General features: G+C 34.2%; 1 protein-coding gene across 1 annotated transcript in view; it reads right to left on the bottom strand.

Annotated features, from left to right (window-relative positions):
• The window catches only part of LOC115449103 (tachykinin-like peptides receptor 86C), a 63,774-nt gene that overhangs the window by 40,252 nt on the left and 3,104 nt on the right, over positions 1 to 20,418 (bottom strand). Inside the window, exon 2 of the mRNA XM_030176817.2 lies at positions 4,067 to 4,262. Within this exon, the coding sequence (XP_030032677.2) occupies positions 4,067 to 4,262 (196 nt within the window). The remainder of the gene's footprint in view (positions 1 to 4,066; positions 4,263 to 20,418) is intronic.

Consider the following 20,418-nt stretch of genomic DNA (forward strand, 5'->3'; position numbering starts at 1 on the left):
TGATTTTCTTCTCATTACTGGAGTTTGGAGTTAGTCTCTTATATGACGATAAGACCTCGTACTCTATGAAATATGAAAAAAATGGGTTCACTTGTTTCATACCTGCTTACCTCTTTGTCTCTGATATATTTCTCATATTCTCCTTTATTTTTGTTAAAATCATTAAAATATCGGTCCTGTAACAATCTTATTAGTACATAAAAATCGTAGGCATATTTGAATTTTGAATTGCTTATATGTTGTTTCTTTTATAGTTTATATTAATGTTTAAATTTGTTAACCATATTACCTTGATTACATAAGCAGTAAGATTCTCAGTATCATACTATTATTACAGTCTGATCGTAATAAGTGTATTTGTGAATGATGGTACATCTTTATTTGGTAAGCACTTAAGAACAATACTATACTAAGAAAACTGAACTAATATTAATTGTTTGTGTAAACTGTTGATGTTCCTGTGTATAATAAATAAATAAATTAATATTTTAAAGCAAAATGACGAAACCAACCAGCTGCTATTTTTGTTCCTAATTATATGCGTAGCAAAAGCTAACTAATGAGGCAAAACCTGGAATTAATATCATGAAAAGCTTTAAGCTTTTTCAAAAGTTCGAATAGCTTGTTTAGAGCGGCGTTCCTACGTTAAAATTATTTAAAACTTTTAAATCTTTGTGGCGAAAATAATAACGCTGTTTTCGTTCATTTCGATTACCTTCTTTACATTTCTTTGTTTATTTTATATTGTTAAATGATAAGCCTAATAATAGAGGTTATATGTTGTAGAACATAAATAACTTTTTAATTGGATATGCCGAGCCTTACCAGTACATTTTCTGTTATCTTTTTGTTTTTCACAATAAGTAGACTATATCAAGTAAATTGCAATCGCGAAAGAACGTAATGAAATGAAAGGACGATGTTAAAGGGCACTATCAATACCTATATCATAAATAAAACGTTATAATGTAGGTACTTATAGTTATAAAGAGATAGTTTTGATTTGATTGCACTAATCTGTAAAAAATGATCACACACACTTACCCCTTTAACTCCCAAAGGAGTCAGCAGAGGCGTATCTGGTGTACTCACTTTCTATCATGCCTATTCGAGCATCGGCGGCGAGCCTATCGTCATACCGAGCACAAATTTCAGACTCCGGGCTGAAATTAAGTATAAAAACCCAACATCACTTTGCCCGACCCTGGAATCGAACCCGAGATCTCAGCACTGCAGTCATACCGTAATAAAACTACGCCACCAACGCACTTAGTCACAGTAGAACCAGATACGATTCATAATTTCTTCCACGACCTCAAAATATATATTTGAGAGCATATAGGGTACAGGGTAAATTAGTTATATTGCGCGGACGTAGCCCCGAAAGAAAGCTAGTCTGTACATTAAAAGAAAAGTAATAAAAGAAAAGAGAAGACTAAATTAGACTAAAATGAAATCAATGATTTTTAGAATTCTTTTCTGTCTATTTTTCTGTTTATTTGTTAGGGGACATCTCCGATATTTCTTAAAGGATCTTTACGTAGTTTTTACAGAAAAAAAGTATAATTACAAGCATTATATAAGATTTGTCTCGTTAAAATCGAATATCGGAAAAGTTATAGTCATTTTAAAAGTTTGCAATGAACTTGAATGCTTTCGTTAGAATTTCTCGCCGCGGGGGGAAATGGATGCAGAAATGTAGTCTTTAATAAGTGAGTAGCTAGTTTATTCAATTATCTTTCGAATCACGTAAAAATAGCTAAAAGGATTTTAACGCCAGCTTCGAACGTAAGCGAAAATGCAATAAATGCAGTAAAAGCAAAATTATTAGTTCTCTATCAAATGAAATGCAAAGCCATAACTTTAAATTAATTTTAACCATAATTTACTGCATTAATGTTTTTGAAAATCTGATTTACAAAATTATTATGCAAATTACTCAAATTACTTTCACATAAATTTTATGTTGGCGAAAATTTCTCTCAGATATTTAAGTTTATTTTTGTGCATTCTTTTGAAGAAAGTTATTTACTTAAAAAACTTATATGCTATTTAAAAGAAGTTATAAGTTGAGATGGAGTTTTAAAACTAAATAATTGAATATTAAATACATTCCAATAAACACGTATAAAAATAAAACAGCAATGTCTTAAAACTTAATATCAATGAGATCAATGTCGATTGAATGGACGGAAATATTTTAGATGCAAATAATATTTTTGCTAAATAATTACATTAATGATTGTATTTACTTTGGAACATGATTTTATAACCTGCTTCTTGGCGTCTGAAATAGCAGGGGCCTTAGAAAATACGCCTACTCGAGTTAACAAAGCGTAATACCAACAATCCAGCGACATCACCAACCAATTCTGCTGTCAATTTTTAATTTCAGTATTTGTACCGCTTTAATACGTTAAACATCTAATGAATATAAATAAATATTTTCTTTTTAAAAACATAAATCCTGATCGCCGTAACGTAACTCTCGCTCATACTTTTTTTTATAACCATTAACGATTGTAAAAAGACATATTTCCTAAACCCCAGCATTAATGTTATAATCACTGAGATAAACTTCATGAATACGTCCTTATATTGTCAAAGCTGCAGACGGGACATTAATCCACTGTTTCATTAATTGATGAATATGCAGATATAAACGGTTCGACAAAGTTAATGCATAATGCACAGAAGATTGATCTGTTTACGTAGTTAGCCCGTTTCATCATAAGGCCGGGCAACAACCAAGTCGTCGGGCTTAGTTGGCTGACATCTGACTAGGTCGATATAATTATGACGAGTTGTGGAGCAAAACTTTATTAAGTCTGGAATAATTATAAAGAATTGAATTTGCTACTTTGGCGGATGTATTTTAAATCCGCCCCGATAGCGTCCACCGTACACAAGGTGTTAAAACCCGCCATAGTGGCCCGCGTATTTAAGTGTGTCGCGTTCTTAGATCAGCTTGTATATATCCGGTTCCAACAGGCCGGCATAATTATATCGACTGTTAAGGGTTAATCATCTCTCGTCAGTCGACATTCTATTGGACCACACTTCACTTACCATCAGTGGTAATCACTTTGCCGTGACCGTACAAAAAAAAAAGATTAAAAAAAAACCTTTTATCGACAATTATAACTTAAAGAATCACTATAGTTTGCACAAAACTGCTTGGTGGTAAAAATATACATAGCGGAAATATCAGTCCAGCCGTATTCTTCCATATTAGACACCTACCACGAAATAAAATCCAAATTTATACCAAGGTTTTTTTTCAAATTTAAGCGTTACTTCAAACAACTTGCTTAAGGCATAAATTGAACATACGACAATAAATATTTTAATTTAAACGGAAACCTTAATTTTGCATCGACATATATTTGGGTCTCCTTTCTTTGGGTAAAAGAAACTAAAGGTTTTACCAATTTGATGTTCGTCTCTTTGTGAATTCGAAATGTCACTCGAGTCGTACGGTCCCTTACTTACTGAGAAAGAAGTCTCAATTTCCTATATGAAGGTAAAGATAAAGGATCAAAAATTCTACTTTATCTAATAGGATAAACGATCGAAGTACTAATAAAAAATAAACAAATAGATATTGCTCGTAACTTCGCCCGCATAACAAGCCTTTTACACCACAAAAGTCCTAAAAAGATTGTACGATACCAGCGCTATCTATATAACAAATCTAATTTTAAAATTTCATTGTATTCCATTGAAGCAAATTACAGGATTAAAATTAGTTTATGTGGTAATCAAGGATATGATCTCTGTGTGTGCTAAATTCCATCTAAATCCGTTTCGTTCCTTCTGCGTTTACTTCTAACAACCATCCAAACATTATTAAAAACTTTCACATTAATATATTAGTTAGACAAGAAGAAAGATTTACTTTATGACATCCGGGATATAGATTGTTGGTATAGGCAGATTTCTCCCTTAGACCTTATCAACTAGCCAAAGTCCTTATGAACCAGTCAACAAACAAAATCAAAATAGGGGAAGATTTATAAGAAAGTATGTACATAGTAACGTGTAATGTTATTGCTATGGTACCAACCTGCAACAATCCATATGACTATCGCATTCCCGCCAATGGCGACTGCTAGCATGGCTGCGAAGAGACAAACCCAGGAGTTGTGAGCCCACATGGGCATAGTGTTGGATGAAGGTGGCACTTTGGTGGTCTTCGGCACCAGCAGCGTTGCCGCGCCCAGCATACTGCGGTTGAAGTCCATCTTCCAAGTATAGACGACCTGGGAAAAAAACATATCCGTTACGAGCAAGCAATTAAGATGCCGCAATCCAAGTTTTATATCTAAAAAGAGGTTTAGAATAGCAAGAGAACTTGTAGAAGTCGACTTCCCCAAGCAATGTTTACCGCGTTGATAAACACGGAATGTGGATTTCTGACAGTTTTATTATTTTTTTTAGAACCTGACTATACCTTTGTTAGCCTGGCAGGGCCGGCTTATACAAACACACCGGACTTACAGGTAAGTGCTTTAGGCACTCGAAACCTTTAGTAACAATGTTGAAGCTTTTTTTTTATACGTACACGGCAAAAGAGCCTTACTACACATGATATTTTAAGAGTAAACTGTTCTCATTTAGGCTGGTTGATTCTCCTGCGTGCCCATGCTCTACACCTGGTTACGAGGTTGAACAATCTGCTCATCACGTACTTTGGGAGTGTGGTCTCTGGCATGAAGAGCGCAACATCATGTTAAACAGTATGCAAATAACATCTGGGGTTGTATACTACATGGACCTTGTTGAGACTAGACGGAATTTCCGTGCTTTCCGACGTTTTTGCCGTGCCTATTGTAATCAAATCTAACAGCTCATGTGATAGGATCCTTTCATTTAATTTTATCCGTGGTGCTTTATAACTAGCTTATCTAGTTGTAAACGTCCCTATCCTTGAGGTTAAATCGCCTCCTTACATCATGATTTTGTCACCCGCATTGCTCTGGAGGGAAGTGGACAATTAATATTTCCAACTCCTCCCTATCTTTCTATTTGATTAATTTCGTTGCGGGATAATGACATAATAGTTTTCCCTGAGACTCGCCGAGCTTCACTGCTCGGTGTCATAAAATGCGTGCCACTGCTGATCCTGGCTTACAGGAGTTGTAGTGGTGGGTGTGAGGGCGGGAAAGTCTCTACACATGATATTTCCAACTCCTCCCTATCTTTTTATTTGATTAATTTCATTGCGGGATAATGACAAATAAGTTATCCCTGAGACTCGCCGAGCTTCACTGCTCCGTGTCATAAAATGCGTGCCACTGCTGATCCTGGCTTACAGTTGTAGTGTTCGGTGTGAAGGTGGGAAAGTCTCTGCACATGATAGTAAGTGGAGTGGGGCCCAATAGAATGTCGATTGACGAGAGATGATTACCTATAGACAGTCGACTCAATTATCTCGACCTATTAGAACCGAATATACAGGCTGATCTCAGAACGCAACACGCTTACGTGAGCCACTTTGGCGGGTTATAACACCTTGTGTACGGTGGTCGCTATCCGGGAGATATAAAATATATCCTACCATCAGCAAGCTTGCAATTCTTTTAGCGCGTTGGATGCTGAAAGAACTATTCAAATATCACCGCTTATGTAAACGGATTTAGAAGTTCATAGGCAATATATTGCAACAATTATTTTTTTTTCAATATACTTTAATCTCATTCTGATATGGAGTGCGCATTACATAAGTTTTTTAGACTTTTTGTAGTATTGCAACATACAATATGCAAAAAAGACACTCTGTAATATGTTATATCTTAGAAGTGCCAATCAAACATTTTTCCAAGGAGAATGTTTAAATTAATAAATAAAAAGTATTTATAATAATAAAATAAATTTATTTTTTTCTTTTTATAATGAAAAGCGGTGTCGGATTTATTCACAGTTACGTAAAAAAAAAACTGAACAGATTTCTATAAGGTTTCGTATGTAATTTAACGCAGCTTCGGAAACGGGCTTTTCAATAAATATAACGTAAAGCGGTAATCAATGAAAAATATATTTCCTCATGGATGGACTACCTCGTATAACTCATATGCATTTGTACATCTCTAAATACTCAATACTTATAACATTTTCTGAATACAATAATTTTAAACACGTGTATAATATTTCCATCAGAATTTTCTTAATAAAAATCTACGCGTAAAATATCAGCTGTTTTATTCGAAAAGTGTAAGCTGACGTATACACATGAGCCGTAAATTGGGTAAACAATAATTGACATATATATTTTTACACTTTACTTTAGCTGGGAAAGTATTATACCTCGATACCGACAATGGTATACATGATAAAAAATATACAATGTCTTATTTTGATAAGTTTTAAGGTTATTCAGAGCATATTGAACGTAAGTATAACTTGACGAATGGCGATAGTTGTGAGGCACAACTTCCATTGTATTTAATGAATGTAGAAATATTCATGAATTACTAGATTTTGCTCGTAGCTTCGCTTGTGTAAAAATCTTTTCTCGTTATAAGAATCCATAAAATACTGCGCGACCACAGCGCCTTTATTTTAAAGCAAACACGAATTCTATTATTGACCATAGGAGTATATTTACGGGATAAAAAGTAGTCTACGAGTAAATCCAGACCATGATCTGAACTCATGTGACGAATTTCATTCAAATCCGTTTAGTTGTATCTGCATTTACTTCTAACATCTAAATATTTCCAATATTAGTAATACTTAAAAGCAAGATTATCATTACGTGAAATCAACTTCATTAGTACAGTCAGGATAAAAAAAACTCGCAAGACTTTCTTTAGTCACAATACTTCAGAAATAAACTTCTAAACAACCTAGATAATATTACATAACTAATTTAAATTCTTAGCCCTCTTTCGCTATGAATTACTAAATTGGTACAAAGGTCTTTGAAGGCATAGTTAACAATCGAAGTAGTTAAATATTCAAGCACTTTACAACTAAATTTATAAATCGTTATTGAACTACATAGCCTTATCATTGTAGGTTACCTTGCATTTTACTATTTTACCTTGTATTGTTGCTTTACATATTTCATAATAATTGGATCTGATATCATTGACAGTTGGTAAATATTGTTTATTCTTATTATAATTGTCAACAAATGAGATATTTTTTCGGCTTTCATCTAATTTATGAATCGTTCTCTTACTAAAATATCGTGTTAAGGATCTTTAAACAGTTTTTTCTTTCAAATATAAAATGATTTATAAGCCCGATAGTATACTTTATGATTATAAATAGTTTTCTACCTAGAAATACAGTTAAAAAGCATTTTATTTACAGTGTATTGATTTTTAATTTTGCACCTTGATACAACATTTAAGCTAGTGTTACATCTGTGATAGTGTAAAGATAGAGTATTATACTGGACATCCCAACGCCTTCACCTCGCTGTGAATTCGTTTGGGATTCGCCAGTGTGATAAGAGCCTTAACTTTGCTTTTGACTAGGTGACTTATCGCTAAGATACGTCATTCACATACATTTTTTTGTTTTCTATAAGCGTTAACGATTCTAGAAAGGTATTTTATCTAAGGCCGGTATTCCTTATTCCTTCATAAAATTCTGCAATGATTTTTTTACAAGGATGAAACAACCAGTCATATTTCTAGTACCTCATAACAAACATTTACATGTTAGTAAAGAAATTGTTTCAGCTTTTCTTTTATTCCATTCCAAATCAATGGCGCCTTTAATTTCCAATCTTTGTCGCTCACAAACATGTGAAATTAACTTGATTAAAGTTAAACAAAGATATTCAACATATGTGTTTGCGCAGTTGTTTGAGTGTTGTTGTTAAATTCAGTAACTTTTTACAGCTTCGATACTAATATTTGACAATAAACTCAGGTGTGTATAAAATAAAGTTTGGCTGGTCGCACTTTAATACGAATTCTCGTACGTATACGTACGATTTTCTGTCGTACGAATAAAGAGCGCCGAGTGCCTTTTACGTATGTAATAATCAATATTCCTATATTTCTCTATGCTTATATAAACTGCCTATGTGGCATAGTTGTACTAAGATACGACTGCAGTGCAGATGCCTCGGGTTTGACCGTCGAGACCGGTAAAATTATATAGGGTTTTTCTACTCAGTATCAGCCTGGTGTCTCGAATTTGCGCTCGATATTGCGATAGGTTCGCCCATATCATATCATGGGATGGAATACATACGGCAGTAAGTGGGTGCACATGTAGGGCCTCTGCCTACCTCTTCGAGTAACAAAGGCGTGTGTGTGAACATAAATAAAATAGGTTAGTAGTAAAATTACTTTTTACAATATTTATTTTGTACGAAAACTGACCTAAACTGCAATAAGTCTTGGCTTCCTTCGCCTTGCAATATTAATAAACTTTACACTGCAATTTATTTAGTCTTGTACTGCGATATTTCACTATTCTTAAGTTATGTCTTTTCTTAAGATTTAGTGGTGATATCTACCCACACTATAAAATATGTAGAAGATAAATTAAGCGAATTAACTAAAATAACAACAAAAAGCAAAAAATTACACCATATTTACGTAGATGAGTTATAAATTGTATATAACAGTAAATGAATCCTACATCCATATTGTACGTAGGAGCCATGAGTTCGTTACATCATTCAATAGCATAAATATTTGTATAGAAACCCAATATGAAAAACAAAAAATGAAAAATATAGTAATTCTACATCCATAATAATGATTTGTAAATATATAAAAAAATAAGTATGCACTAAAATAATAATATTATAATAATGATTATTATTTATATATAATAATATGATTGTAACATAATGATAATGAATTACTGTGTTGCTTATATTTTAATGTAATTTTAATTGTAATTAATGTTTTCAATTCTGTAACTTTTCTTCCAAGAAATTGTTAGTTCTTGGGTTGTTAATTATAAATTAGTAAGTATTCTATTGGCACACGTTTAATACGAAGTACATATGTTGCAATGAAATTGACAAGAGACAGAAAAAGTGTTGCAACCACAAAAAAATAGCTACATATATATTTTGATGACACCTTTAATATTTATTATTTAATAGAAATAAAAGGCTTTTTTATTATATTTATTTATTTGTTAAACCGAATTCTTATATTATCTGGTAAATAAATTTCACATCGACCACTATAACAAAATATATTTGATTTGGTATTTTAATGTTGAATGAAATCGGCGTCGAGATTGAAATGCTATATCTAAGTAATAAAACTTTACTACAAAGTTTACGTAATGTACACCACTTAAGAATTCTCGAATCAGATAAGTAGAATTACTTGTATTAATTGGATTAAAAAGCGTTGATTTCACGTAGAAAAGGTTTTGCGTAAATCCTTTTTACTCACGGAAGCCTCGGAATGTTCTAGAAACGACTCGAGAAACTAGCAACGTATTCTGAAAACCACGTATTCCATCAAATGAATTGGAAAAGGAACAAAGAAACGCGAATGTGTTTAGGAATGTTTTGGTTTCAGTTACATTATTATTACATAACAAATATTTATCGTTTATGATTTAAAATAGATTTTTGTATGAGTGGTTGAGTTGGGTAGATAATTGTCTACCAGCATTGGCTGAAGCAGATTCCACTGTAACTGGAACATGCTGCTACAGCATCACCTTTGCTACTACGTACCGAATGGCAGAAGCAGACGGTCCAATAAATACTCTCCTTATCAGACAAGTTGTTTCTATTTTATTATTTTTCTGCAATTTTTTTTTTATTATTCTTTGACTTTCACTACGTGTCTTATCTCTTATATGTCATTACTTTCGTTTTGTTTTCTTCATTCCCACATATAATTCTGCAATGAAACTTTTACATGACTTAGCTACAACAAATATAGTTACAATATGTATTGCAGTATCAAGCAGCTCATTAAAACTTTCGTTCCGTGGTGTAGCGTGAACAAATTTGTTTGAAACACTTGTGTTCATTTCTGCATTATTAGTTGTATGCAAAGGAATAACAACTTCATTTTAAAAAGGAAATTAGAATTTTATTCCTTTTTTTATTTAGGAGCGAATAGTTTGTAGGAAAAAGGAAGTCGTGCCTACGCAATTTACGAGAGTGGACTGGAATAAAAAACGGTCGAAAACTGTTCCGTCTAGCCATTAACAAGAAAAGGTTCAAGGAACTGTCAACCTTCAGTTATGGAGAGGCACCTGAAGAAAAAGATGAAGTGGTATTTTCTCATTTTTATTAAAACGTACTTATTACGTATGTATTTTTATGTCAATTTAAGTCTTCTTATACATTCATTAGAAGAGTAGACATTGACCCTTTACTAGAAATTTAGAAATTTGTCAAGTTCGCATGCCATTTCACACGAAACCGTAGGCTACATGTGATAAGGAGTAATGTGTCACGTGACCTTGAATGACCTCACGACGCCCTCTGAATATATGATGCACCGATAAACCCATAAATAAGCGAACAAGGGATACGTGACTGTTTTGATAGTAATATTCGCTGTTGTTTAAAAGGTAAAGGCGATAAAACCGCACGTCACTGTAATGGAAACGTACTTACGATATTTTGCTGCATCACAAATCTTACTAATATTATGAACTAGCTCTTGCTCACGGCTTAGCCCACGTGAAGGAGTTTTCTGGGATAAAAGTCCCGCTATATATTTTCTCGGGATAGGAAGTAACCTATAACCTTTTTAGGGTCTTAATCTAACTCCATACCAAATTTCATAAAAATCCGATCAGTAGATTTTGAGAAAATCAATAACATAGACAGACAGAAAAGGTGACTTTGTTTTATAATATATATAGATATAAAAGTGTTTGGATGTTAGAAGTAAGCGCAGCAGCCATCAAATAGATAAAATTTGGAACATGGATAGACCATGTACTAGATTAGCATATAAGCTACTTTTGATATGGATAATTTGCTCTTGTCGGAAATATTTGGATTTTAGTGTAATTTTCATGCGCTGACGAGCCAATGGCGCTATAGATTACTACAAAGATTTAAGGAATTTTGTAGCGGAAAAGGTTTCCACGCGGACAAAGCCGCGAGCAACACTTAGTGATTTAAAAACTCTACGCTTTATTTTGCTTTTTATCTACTCTCACATTGGTAATCTCCCATCAGGTCTTATTATACTCCAATGTGTGGACGCTGTATTTTTCAAACATGTTGAAGAAAATATTAAGCATGCGTTTAGTTTTATGACTGGCTGCTTGACGTCCATCCTTTCTGAGAGTTTTAGTCACAGGCTAAACGTGTTGAAAAACGTAATTCAAACATATGTTTGTGTCATATGACACTTGTCCGTGATCAGAAATTTACCAGGTATTTTTGGTTATTGCTATTGAATGATTAGACGAGCATTCACTTCGTTCACCTTTCGTCTCATGATAAGCGATACGATCGCTCAGAATAGCTACACTATACAGAACTTTGAATGAAGTTAGACACTGCGTGGGATTCCACTTCGCTTGTTACCTTGAGACATTGATGTTAAGCCTCATAATGCCCAGTAATTAATTACAGTAAGACCTCTTTAAGACAATTCTAAAGGGACCCAGTCATAGGCTTTATCTGGCATTAATTTAAAAAGTAAAACAAATTCACCTCCATTAAAAACATTTCGCTGTTAAAAATTTTAAGATCAACACGCGTGTACAAATGGCTTATTTAGGGATGACGCATCGTATTAAGCAGGAAACGTATAATATCGTATTATTCGGGAAATCGTATTAAGCGGGTTTTACAAGTATAACGAGGAGGAGTAAGTAAACTGTAACCCTACCGTTATAAGACGGATATAAAAGAAGTATCAGAATATTGATTGGGGTCCTGGCGAAACCCCAAACTAAAAGCGCCACATAATATAACGTGTTAATATAAAGACACTCTTAAAAACCATCATGTTATATACTACCAAGTAATAAATAATATTACACACGTACATAAATACTTGTGAAAAACACGCCATTCAATACATTGACTATCATCGCGCAGTCATGTGAAAAGATAAGGAAAATTGTGAATGGAAATTGGTTTAACTCTGCTCATATATGTGATGTAGTCAGACATGTTATTTGAGATATAGACCTCGAAATAATTTTGAGAATATACAAAGTAAGGCAATGGTGTAATATGTAGACCATTATTTGTTGTTTTGTTTGTTGTCGACATTTTAAAGAAGGGACAGAAGAATTTATTCTATTATCTTGAACGTATCAATTCCTTGAATAATATCTAATACTAGCGAAAAAATCCCACCCTTATAACTAAAGTGACCTAACTCAAAATTGTTATATTTTCTGATTTGTTAAAAAACGATCTTCACGTCACTGCCTTCTAGTAAGTATATTATTATTTTCAAATATTTTTTTTTCGTTTCCCACAAATCATCTTTTGAGTTAGGTCGCCGTAGTTCTAAAGATGCGACATTATTGGTAATAGACAGCTATGCCCTTAATTTTAAAGGCACTATTAGATTACATTACCAAGAAATTACTCCAAGTAAAACGTCTACAATAGTTAGTAACATTGCGTATATGAAAACCAATAGCCCAAACAAACTACATAACAATCGGCTATACAAACAAAACAAAAGAGTTGTGCAAATATTATGCGCAAACAGGATTTGTAACAGTAGATTTATTACACATTCTTGTAGGATTACGGGGGTCTCGTTTCGCAACCATATTTGAAACATTTGTAGAACAATGTTCCTCTTTATTCTATAGTACATTTAGATAAACGTGAAATCCTGGAATGAAAATGCCAGTATGGTACGAGTTGTATTGGCTAGTTGAAATTCTTGACTAACTGCCTATTTTATGAAAACACACACTGCAGCAGTACATTGAGATCGTTCAAGGTCAGCTTCTCTAGCTTCAAAAAAGCTGGTCATTCCATCCTCAAATCGTGTTAGCCTATAGTAAAGATCTCCTTATTATCTCCTAAATTACTTCGTCCATCTAACATTAGGAGCAGTCATTTACCTACATCAATCCAAAATAAATCTTGAAAGAACATTCTTGTAAATCTACTTTGTAATGTAGGTTGCAGATTAAGATCTAAGCCAAGTTAATTTAGATTAGCTCACATATTATGAGAAAAAAAGACATTGTACATAGCTTCGTTTACTTAGTTTACGGTCTGCACACATTTGTGGAACAATAGCTCACCGATGCAATAAACTAATCTAACTTCGCTCTTGGTTTATAAACATCAATGGGATGGAACACACATGGTGAAAAATGGATTCTCTTGTTGCACCTCTGCGTACCCCTTTGAAGATAAAGGCGTGATATGTGCTGGTTTTTATATAACAGGGTCAATATACCAAGTACTCGAGTGGTGATTAAAAGCAACTAATGAGACCTGTGAGATACATCTTGCCTTTGTAAAAAGTGATCTTAAAAGGGTCATTGGTAATCACTGAGTTGGAGTGCTGCGTGACCATGCAAGTTAACCGCGTATTAGAAAAAAAAAGTATATTTATATTATTCTTTGTCACCTTAGCTCGCAGTTTGCAAGTGCCGTAAACTAGTAAAATCAAAAAAACTGTGAAAACCTATGTTATCAAACGATACTAGTGCTCGAGCAAGACGACAACAAACAGAAACCCGATAGCTGAAGTCCGTTCGGACTTGCAGCAATGTTTGTAAAACAAATATTGAAGATTCTATTACCTGTTCCTGCACTTTGTAAGCGTTTGATACTGTTTTGAGAGATTTAGGTTGTACAATCTATAAGAAAATCCAGGCTACTAGAAGCGGTAAATTGATTAGATTGTGCCTTAAAGAAGTAGAATGTTGCACCTATTCCTTCCTGCTGTATTTTCTTAGTCCTGTGGCTTATATATAGATTGTGGACTTGTAGATCCTAGGTTCGATTCCCAATTTGACTTTGATTGGTTTAAGCAACACGATTTGTCCATTACTGGATCTTTAACCCACCTGTCAAGCAGAAGCTTGGTCATGTAATGAAGTGAAAACAATGCAACATGTGTAACTTATGACCAAGCGTATAATATACACATAACATTATATTACAGAGTTATATTAAACTGGTAACCTTTGAAAGATATTGTTCGAACAAAGCAAACAAACAATATTACATTAAGATCGAAGCTATTAAAGCAGAAACATTAATCATACAATATAACAGTTGATGTGAAGAAACAGAGGAAATATAGTGTACTGTAGACAATGAGGCAAACACCAAGCTATCAGTTTTACACGCTCTACTTAATACAATTATTGGACGCTCTGCCAAATTTCCTTTTCGGGTATAATTTAAAACTGATGGCAATATGATAATATGTTATAAAAGGAAATGTTAAAAGAAAATATATAAAAATCTATAATAAAGTCTTTGGAGCTATTCATGCATAAAACCAATAAAACAAACTAATAAAGCTGTGTTCTACACACAAAGTAGGTGTTCAAAATTGGTTTCTGCAAGTACTTCTGCGAGTTACAAAGAGTATTGTATTGTAAGTTGCAAAGATGTATATGCATTTATATCCTTCCTCATACATCCCAAAATGTTACCGAATTGATTAACTACTCCTTGAATCACAAAAAAGTCATAAAACTCAGGAGAATTTAATTTACCGTATAATTAATAATTAGAAACAAAATAATCTTACTGCAATGCAATCAAACAATACATAAAAAAATCGTCTTCATAGCATGCATGGAGAATTGAACTTAGTAAAATCTTGGTAATGAATTGCATGGAGTATGTAATACGTCCAGGAAGCTAAACGAACAAAATTAATGAAAAAGGTGAGCAAAATTCCAATGTTACCTGATTCAATTATTTATTGATTATTGGATCTCATTGGAAGTAATTGAAACCATTATGAATTGCTTTTATTGCTTTTGTACTACATTTAAAGTGGCTAGATATTGCGCTCTTCTACTCTAAGAAAATGTCGAGAACACGATTGCTATTAAACTGTGATAAAAATAATATCGTCTTATTTATATTCAGTCAAGATTTTAGAATATAGTTCAGGATAAATGTCGCATATATCAAGGATCTGGGCTAATCTTTCAATAGTTAGAAGAAGTTGTTCGAGAACCCAAAAGAAAGTAGATCTAATTTGAATAGAACTAGCATAACTAAATAAACCGTTGATGCATCAAATGCCGTCCTAAAATCAACTTATTTTTAGCTTCTCTATTTTTAAACAAAATATGAGTATTTTACCGAGAATTTTCCTACTAGATAAAAATAACTGTATTCAGTTTTATCACGTGCGTTTCAGGTTTTTATTTAAAAATTCGAGTAGTTTCATTCAGCTGCCTTTCGTATTCCATTCCGAATATCAATATTAACTTCAATGCCGATACAAGCAACATAATTCATAAAGTATCAGGTCTGCTAACTTTGCGAGGTGTTCTAAATCTTTAATCCTTATAAATGATGTAACGGTCTCAACTCCCAACAGAGTAAATCGAGCGTGGATTTGAACCTACCCTAAGTTATTTTTGCAGATATGTAGGTAATATGTGTAGATAGAATCGAAGCGGCGATAACCTAGTTGGGTGTGGAACGGACTGCCGAAACGAATGTCCGCAGGTTCAAATCCCAAGGGCACACACCTCTGACTTTTCTAAAAAATCATGTGTGTATTCTTTGTGAATTTATCGTTCGTTTTAACGGTGAAGGAAAACATCGTGAGGAAACCTGCACATCTGAGAAGTTCTCTACAGGAATTTCGATGGTGTGTGAAGTCTACCAATCCGCACTAGGCCAGCGTGTTGGACTAAGGCCTAATCCCTCTCAGTAGTAGAGGGGACCCGTGCTCAGCAGTGGGCAAGTGTATAATACAGGGCTGATATTATATTTGTGGATACTAGATATGTTTCTTTAAAATGGAAGAATTCTAATCTGGCATAAGTTCTGGTTCTCGCCATATTAAATGCTAGTGGTAGAATATTTTTATTCACCCGGATATTCAACACCGCACATACGCTGTAAAATCTATATAAATGTATCGCGTTCCGAGATCAGTCTGTCTATCCAGTTCCGAACAAGCCGGCATAATTGTTTCGACTGGTTAGAAGCCTCGTCGACACTATCTCGACCTGGCTTCACCTACCATCAGACACAGTCTCTTTTCCCCATTCTACGTAAGAAGACCAAAGAAGAGTTACGAGGATAATCAAATTGATGGGGGTTGGTGCAATAGTATGTCACGCATGCTGTAGTATTGATGTGGCTATGGCTACTGTCAACGGATGCGGATGCATACAAATCTATAAATCTATAAAACTCTATTGTCAGAGTGGAAATGTCGCGTTCGCGTCCTTGCATGCAGGCTTTAAGTCTACCGTACCCTATGTCATACGCTGGGGCTTATGACAGAATGAGGGGACAGAATGACAGAATGCTGGGGCTTATGAGCTTATTGAGTGGCAGAACGTGTACATTTTTTGTAAAATACTTTTAACAAAAAGTACTGCCTTTAAAAAGCATTAAAAACCTAGAAAATATTTAAATTTATCTATATACTAGTTGCTACTGGATGCATAAAGCAGAACACCGGGCTCTGTGGCGCACCTTGGGAGAGGCCTATGTCCAACAGTGGGTCAACGGGCTGATGATAATGATGATATACTAGATGCCAATTTCGGAGTCGATAGCTAATTAAATTTATACCATGCACGAGTATTTAGAAATCAGGCCAGTATTTATTACTTCAAATATTAATATTCATTTTAACTTAAAGGAAAATAATTCACTGAAAAGAAAGTAGGTCGCAAGAACAGAAAAATACGATAAAAGATCAATCATGTTTAGGGTATCCGTGAAATTGTGTCAAGTTATTTGGATGTTTGGCATGATCGAGCAAGTTGTTATGCTGATTTTTTATGGGTCTAACATTGGTAGTAATAGGTCAAATTAGTTGAAAACCAAAACAACAGCTACGAGGTTTGTTAACGTATACTATAATATACAAGGTGTTTTTTGAGACGAGGTCGTAAGCTGGTTAAGGTAACCGTTGTAGCTGAAAGAAATCTTTCTTAGGAGACTGTCCATTATTTTTTTGGAGATATTAAGATCTGAATTCGTAGATTTTGAAAAGTATGTACAGTGTACAAGGGCAAAATTAAAACAAAGTTTTGTTATATTTAAGAGCAAATGGGAGACGCATGTCGTTTAAAATGCATGAAGAAAGTAGTTTTAAATTTTTCGCCTTAAAAGTATTCAAACCTCTAATCATGTTTTTTGTTGTTGTATATAATGCCCATTTTGACTGTACAATTTTTACAAAATCCGTGGATACCAATCTTAATATTTTCAAAAAATATGGACAGTCTCCTAAAAAAGTTTTCTTGTAGCTACCCTAGTTAAGCTAGCTGTCGTTGCTGCCCTGTTTCAAAAATCCACCCTATATTTTAGAGTAACAGAAAATTAACGCCATTCGCTACTCCAGAAAAAGTTTGTGGGAGATTTCAAGCTTAATGAAAAACTATGACGTATACGAGAGCATAAAAAGCTCCGAGCTTAAGGTTGGATTAAAATCGTATAAAGTAAACGACGAAAGTTGAAATTAGTAACTTTTTTTTTCATTTCCCTTTATCCGTCGTCATAGTTAAGGCGATACCTCAAGGTCCATTTTCATACATTTTGTTTCGCCTTTAATCTGGGTAACTAAACAAGTATTGGCAAGTAAAGAATTTAAATTCACGTCTAGTTAGTGATTAGTTCTCGCAGTTGAAAGAAAAATGTAAAAATAATTAATAATCATGGATATTTCTGCCTTTAAAATTTCGTCATATTAAATTTTAATGTATGAAATATTAAATGTATGAAAATGGACCTTGAGGTATCGCCTTAAGGTATTCATTCAAATAATCAAATTGTGGATTGCCTTGGTAGCGTAGTATTGCGTGAACGGTACAACAAGCGTTCTAAGGTCCCGAGTTTAAATCTCGGGTTAGGTTAACTGATATCGGTCTTTTCTAGTCAATATCTACTCAGAATTTGGAATTTGTGCTCGATATGGTGATAGGCTTACACTCCTATCACACCGTGGGATGAAACACACGTACTGAAATCGTGTGGCTTGGTTACACCTCTGCCTAACCCTTCGAAAATAAAGGCCTGATTTGTATTTGTTTTTTTTGCAAATTATTTGTCATGACTTTTAATCCACCCCATAGCATCATCGCATAACGACGATAGGGTTTTATATTAAACGCCTATAATTTCAAAAATGGTCGATTATTTTCGACCGATCTAACGCCTGGTATTAACCACGTTCGCGGGAAGATATATTAAAATCTCCTAAGTGTTGCCCGACCTGAAAACTGAACCCAAAAACTCAGTTTTCAATACATGGTCGACCCGCGCTGAAACAAGGCCGTAAATGCAAAATAAAACAATTCAACTTAACTATTAATTCGACAAAAAAGCTACTAACATATTTGATTGAAATAAAAAAAATTCACGTCGAATTGATAACCTCCTCCTTTTTTTGAAGTCGGTTAAAAAGCAAAGTATTATCAGCTAGCACGATAAAGTGACATACTACACACTACACCAGACGGTGAATGAAGTGAAGCTTAAGGTCTTAGATCGACCTCATTTGACAAACGCTTGAATAGCCGTCCTCTGAAAATACGTGCCTGCTTCCCATCAGACAAATAGCAACCATTATTTAACACTACTTTGGCTTAAGATATCTTGGGCAGTCCGAAAATGTCTTCCAGTATTGTATTCAAGTCTTTAGGATCAAATTTAATATCAACGCTTAAAATTATGTAAATCCGTTTACGTAGGTACAAGAGGTGATAGCGTAGTGGTGTGTGGAACGAACTGCTGAGACGAATGTCTGTAGGTTCAAAACCGAAGGGCACGCACCTCCAACTTTTCGAAAATGTGTGCATTCTTTGTGAATTATCACTAGTGAAAAACATCGTGAGGCCATCTACATACCTGAGAAGTTCTCTATAGGACTTTAGAGTGTGTGAAGTCTACCAATCAGCACTAGGCCAGCGTGTTGGACTAAGGCTTAATCCCTCTCAATAGTAAAATACACATATGCTCAGCAATGGGACAGTATATTATAATACAAGGCTGATATTATTATTTTATTATTAGCCACAACTATTATTGTTCAAGTAGTGTTGTATTCTTGGAATAACAATATAAATATGACACTAAAAATTCTTCGTATTTTGAAGTTCAATGTGATGCGTTTACTGAGGCCAAAGTCAAGATGCCTTTTTACTATCGTTTAGGCTAATAGAAAACAATAATATTTAGATAAAGTGTATCCTAGTCATAAGCATTTAACTCATTTCGTGTTATGTGCGTGGTATGATGACTCGTAATTGGAACATTTAGCCTTTTGTTTGAAACCTTATATCAATCAGGCATCGAAGAATATTTTGTGAATTGTTTAATAAATAAATAAGTCTGTTGCTTAGATATGTCATTCCTGTATATTATTTTTTATTTCCTATTGGCTTCAATGATTGTAGAATGGAGTTTTAGCTTCGGCCCGTGCTGTCACAGCACGCACTAGCAAACGAATTAACTTTTTCAAGTGAAAAGACCTTATTTTGAATTATTAATCCTATGCTTGCTAACCGCCATTTGCGTATATAATTCTTCAAGTTGTATCATTAATATTCACAACATACGTTACATATAAATTATGAAATCAATAATACGTGTAGATACAGCGTCAAGGCGTTACGTGTGAATACATTTATAGAACGTTGGCATTAAATTCTGCGAATTGTTTCCACATGTTTACACAGTAGCAACAAGAACTTTTAATCCATAGATACTATAATTTTTGTTTTGAAAAAAACAAATAAATAACCTTTTTTTTATTTTACGCGGTGAAAAAAAACGCGTTATCGCTACCACCACTCGGAGGGTCAGTGGAATGGTTATGTTGGTTTCACCGGTCTTACGGCCCAATGTCGACACTCGGGAGTATAACATCATCCGAGCGAGCATTGGACCAAGTCCCTAACCCTTGTATACCCTACACCGGCATACCAACCAAAACCCGCGGTGGCCTTCTTCGGCGCATACGGGACGGCCCCACAAATAAATTACCTGGAATTTAGGATCGTCGGCGTATAGTGTCGCTATACACCACCACGATTTATCGTACTGATTTGAGTTTGTGAAGATTTGACAAATTTCGAAAGTTTGGCAGCCCTATATTCCCCACACGTCAGCATCATGCGTTGTTCGTCAGATCACATCATACACACGTTTGATAAAACTGCCCATACGAACTGCACAAATACATCGCTACGATAAATAGTTGCGGTGTGTGGCTGCCATTTGTTAGAGTGGTAAACCTACATATATACATGAAAGCGTAAACAAATATAACATAGGATGTGGTGATGTTCTAGTTAGGA

Source organism: Manduca sexta, chromosome 20 (genome assembly GCF_014839805.1).
Source record: "Manduca sexta isolate Smith_Timp_Sample1 chromosome 20, JHU_Msex_v1.0, whole genome shotgun sequence".
Lineage (NCBI taxonomy): Eukaryota > Metazoa > Arthropoda > Insecta > Lepidoptera > Sphingidae > Manduca > Manduca sexta.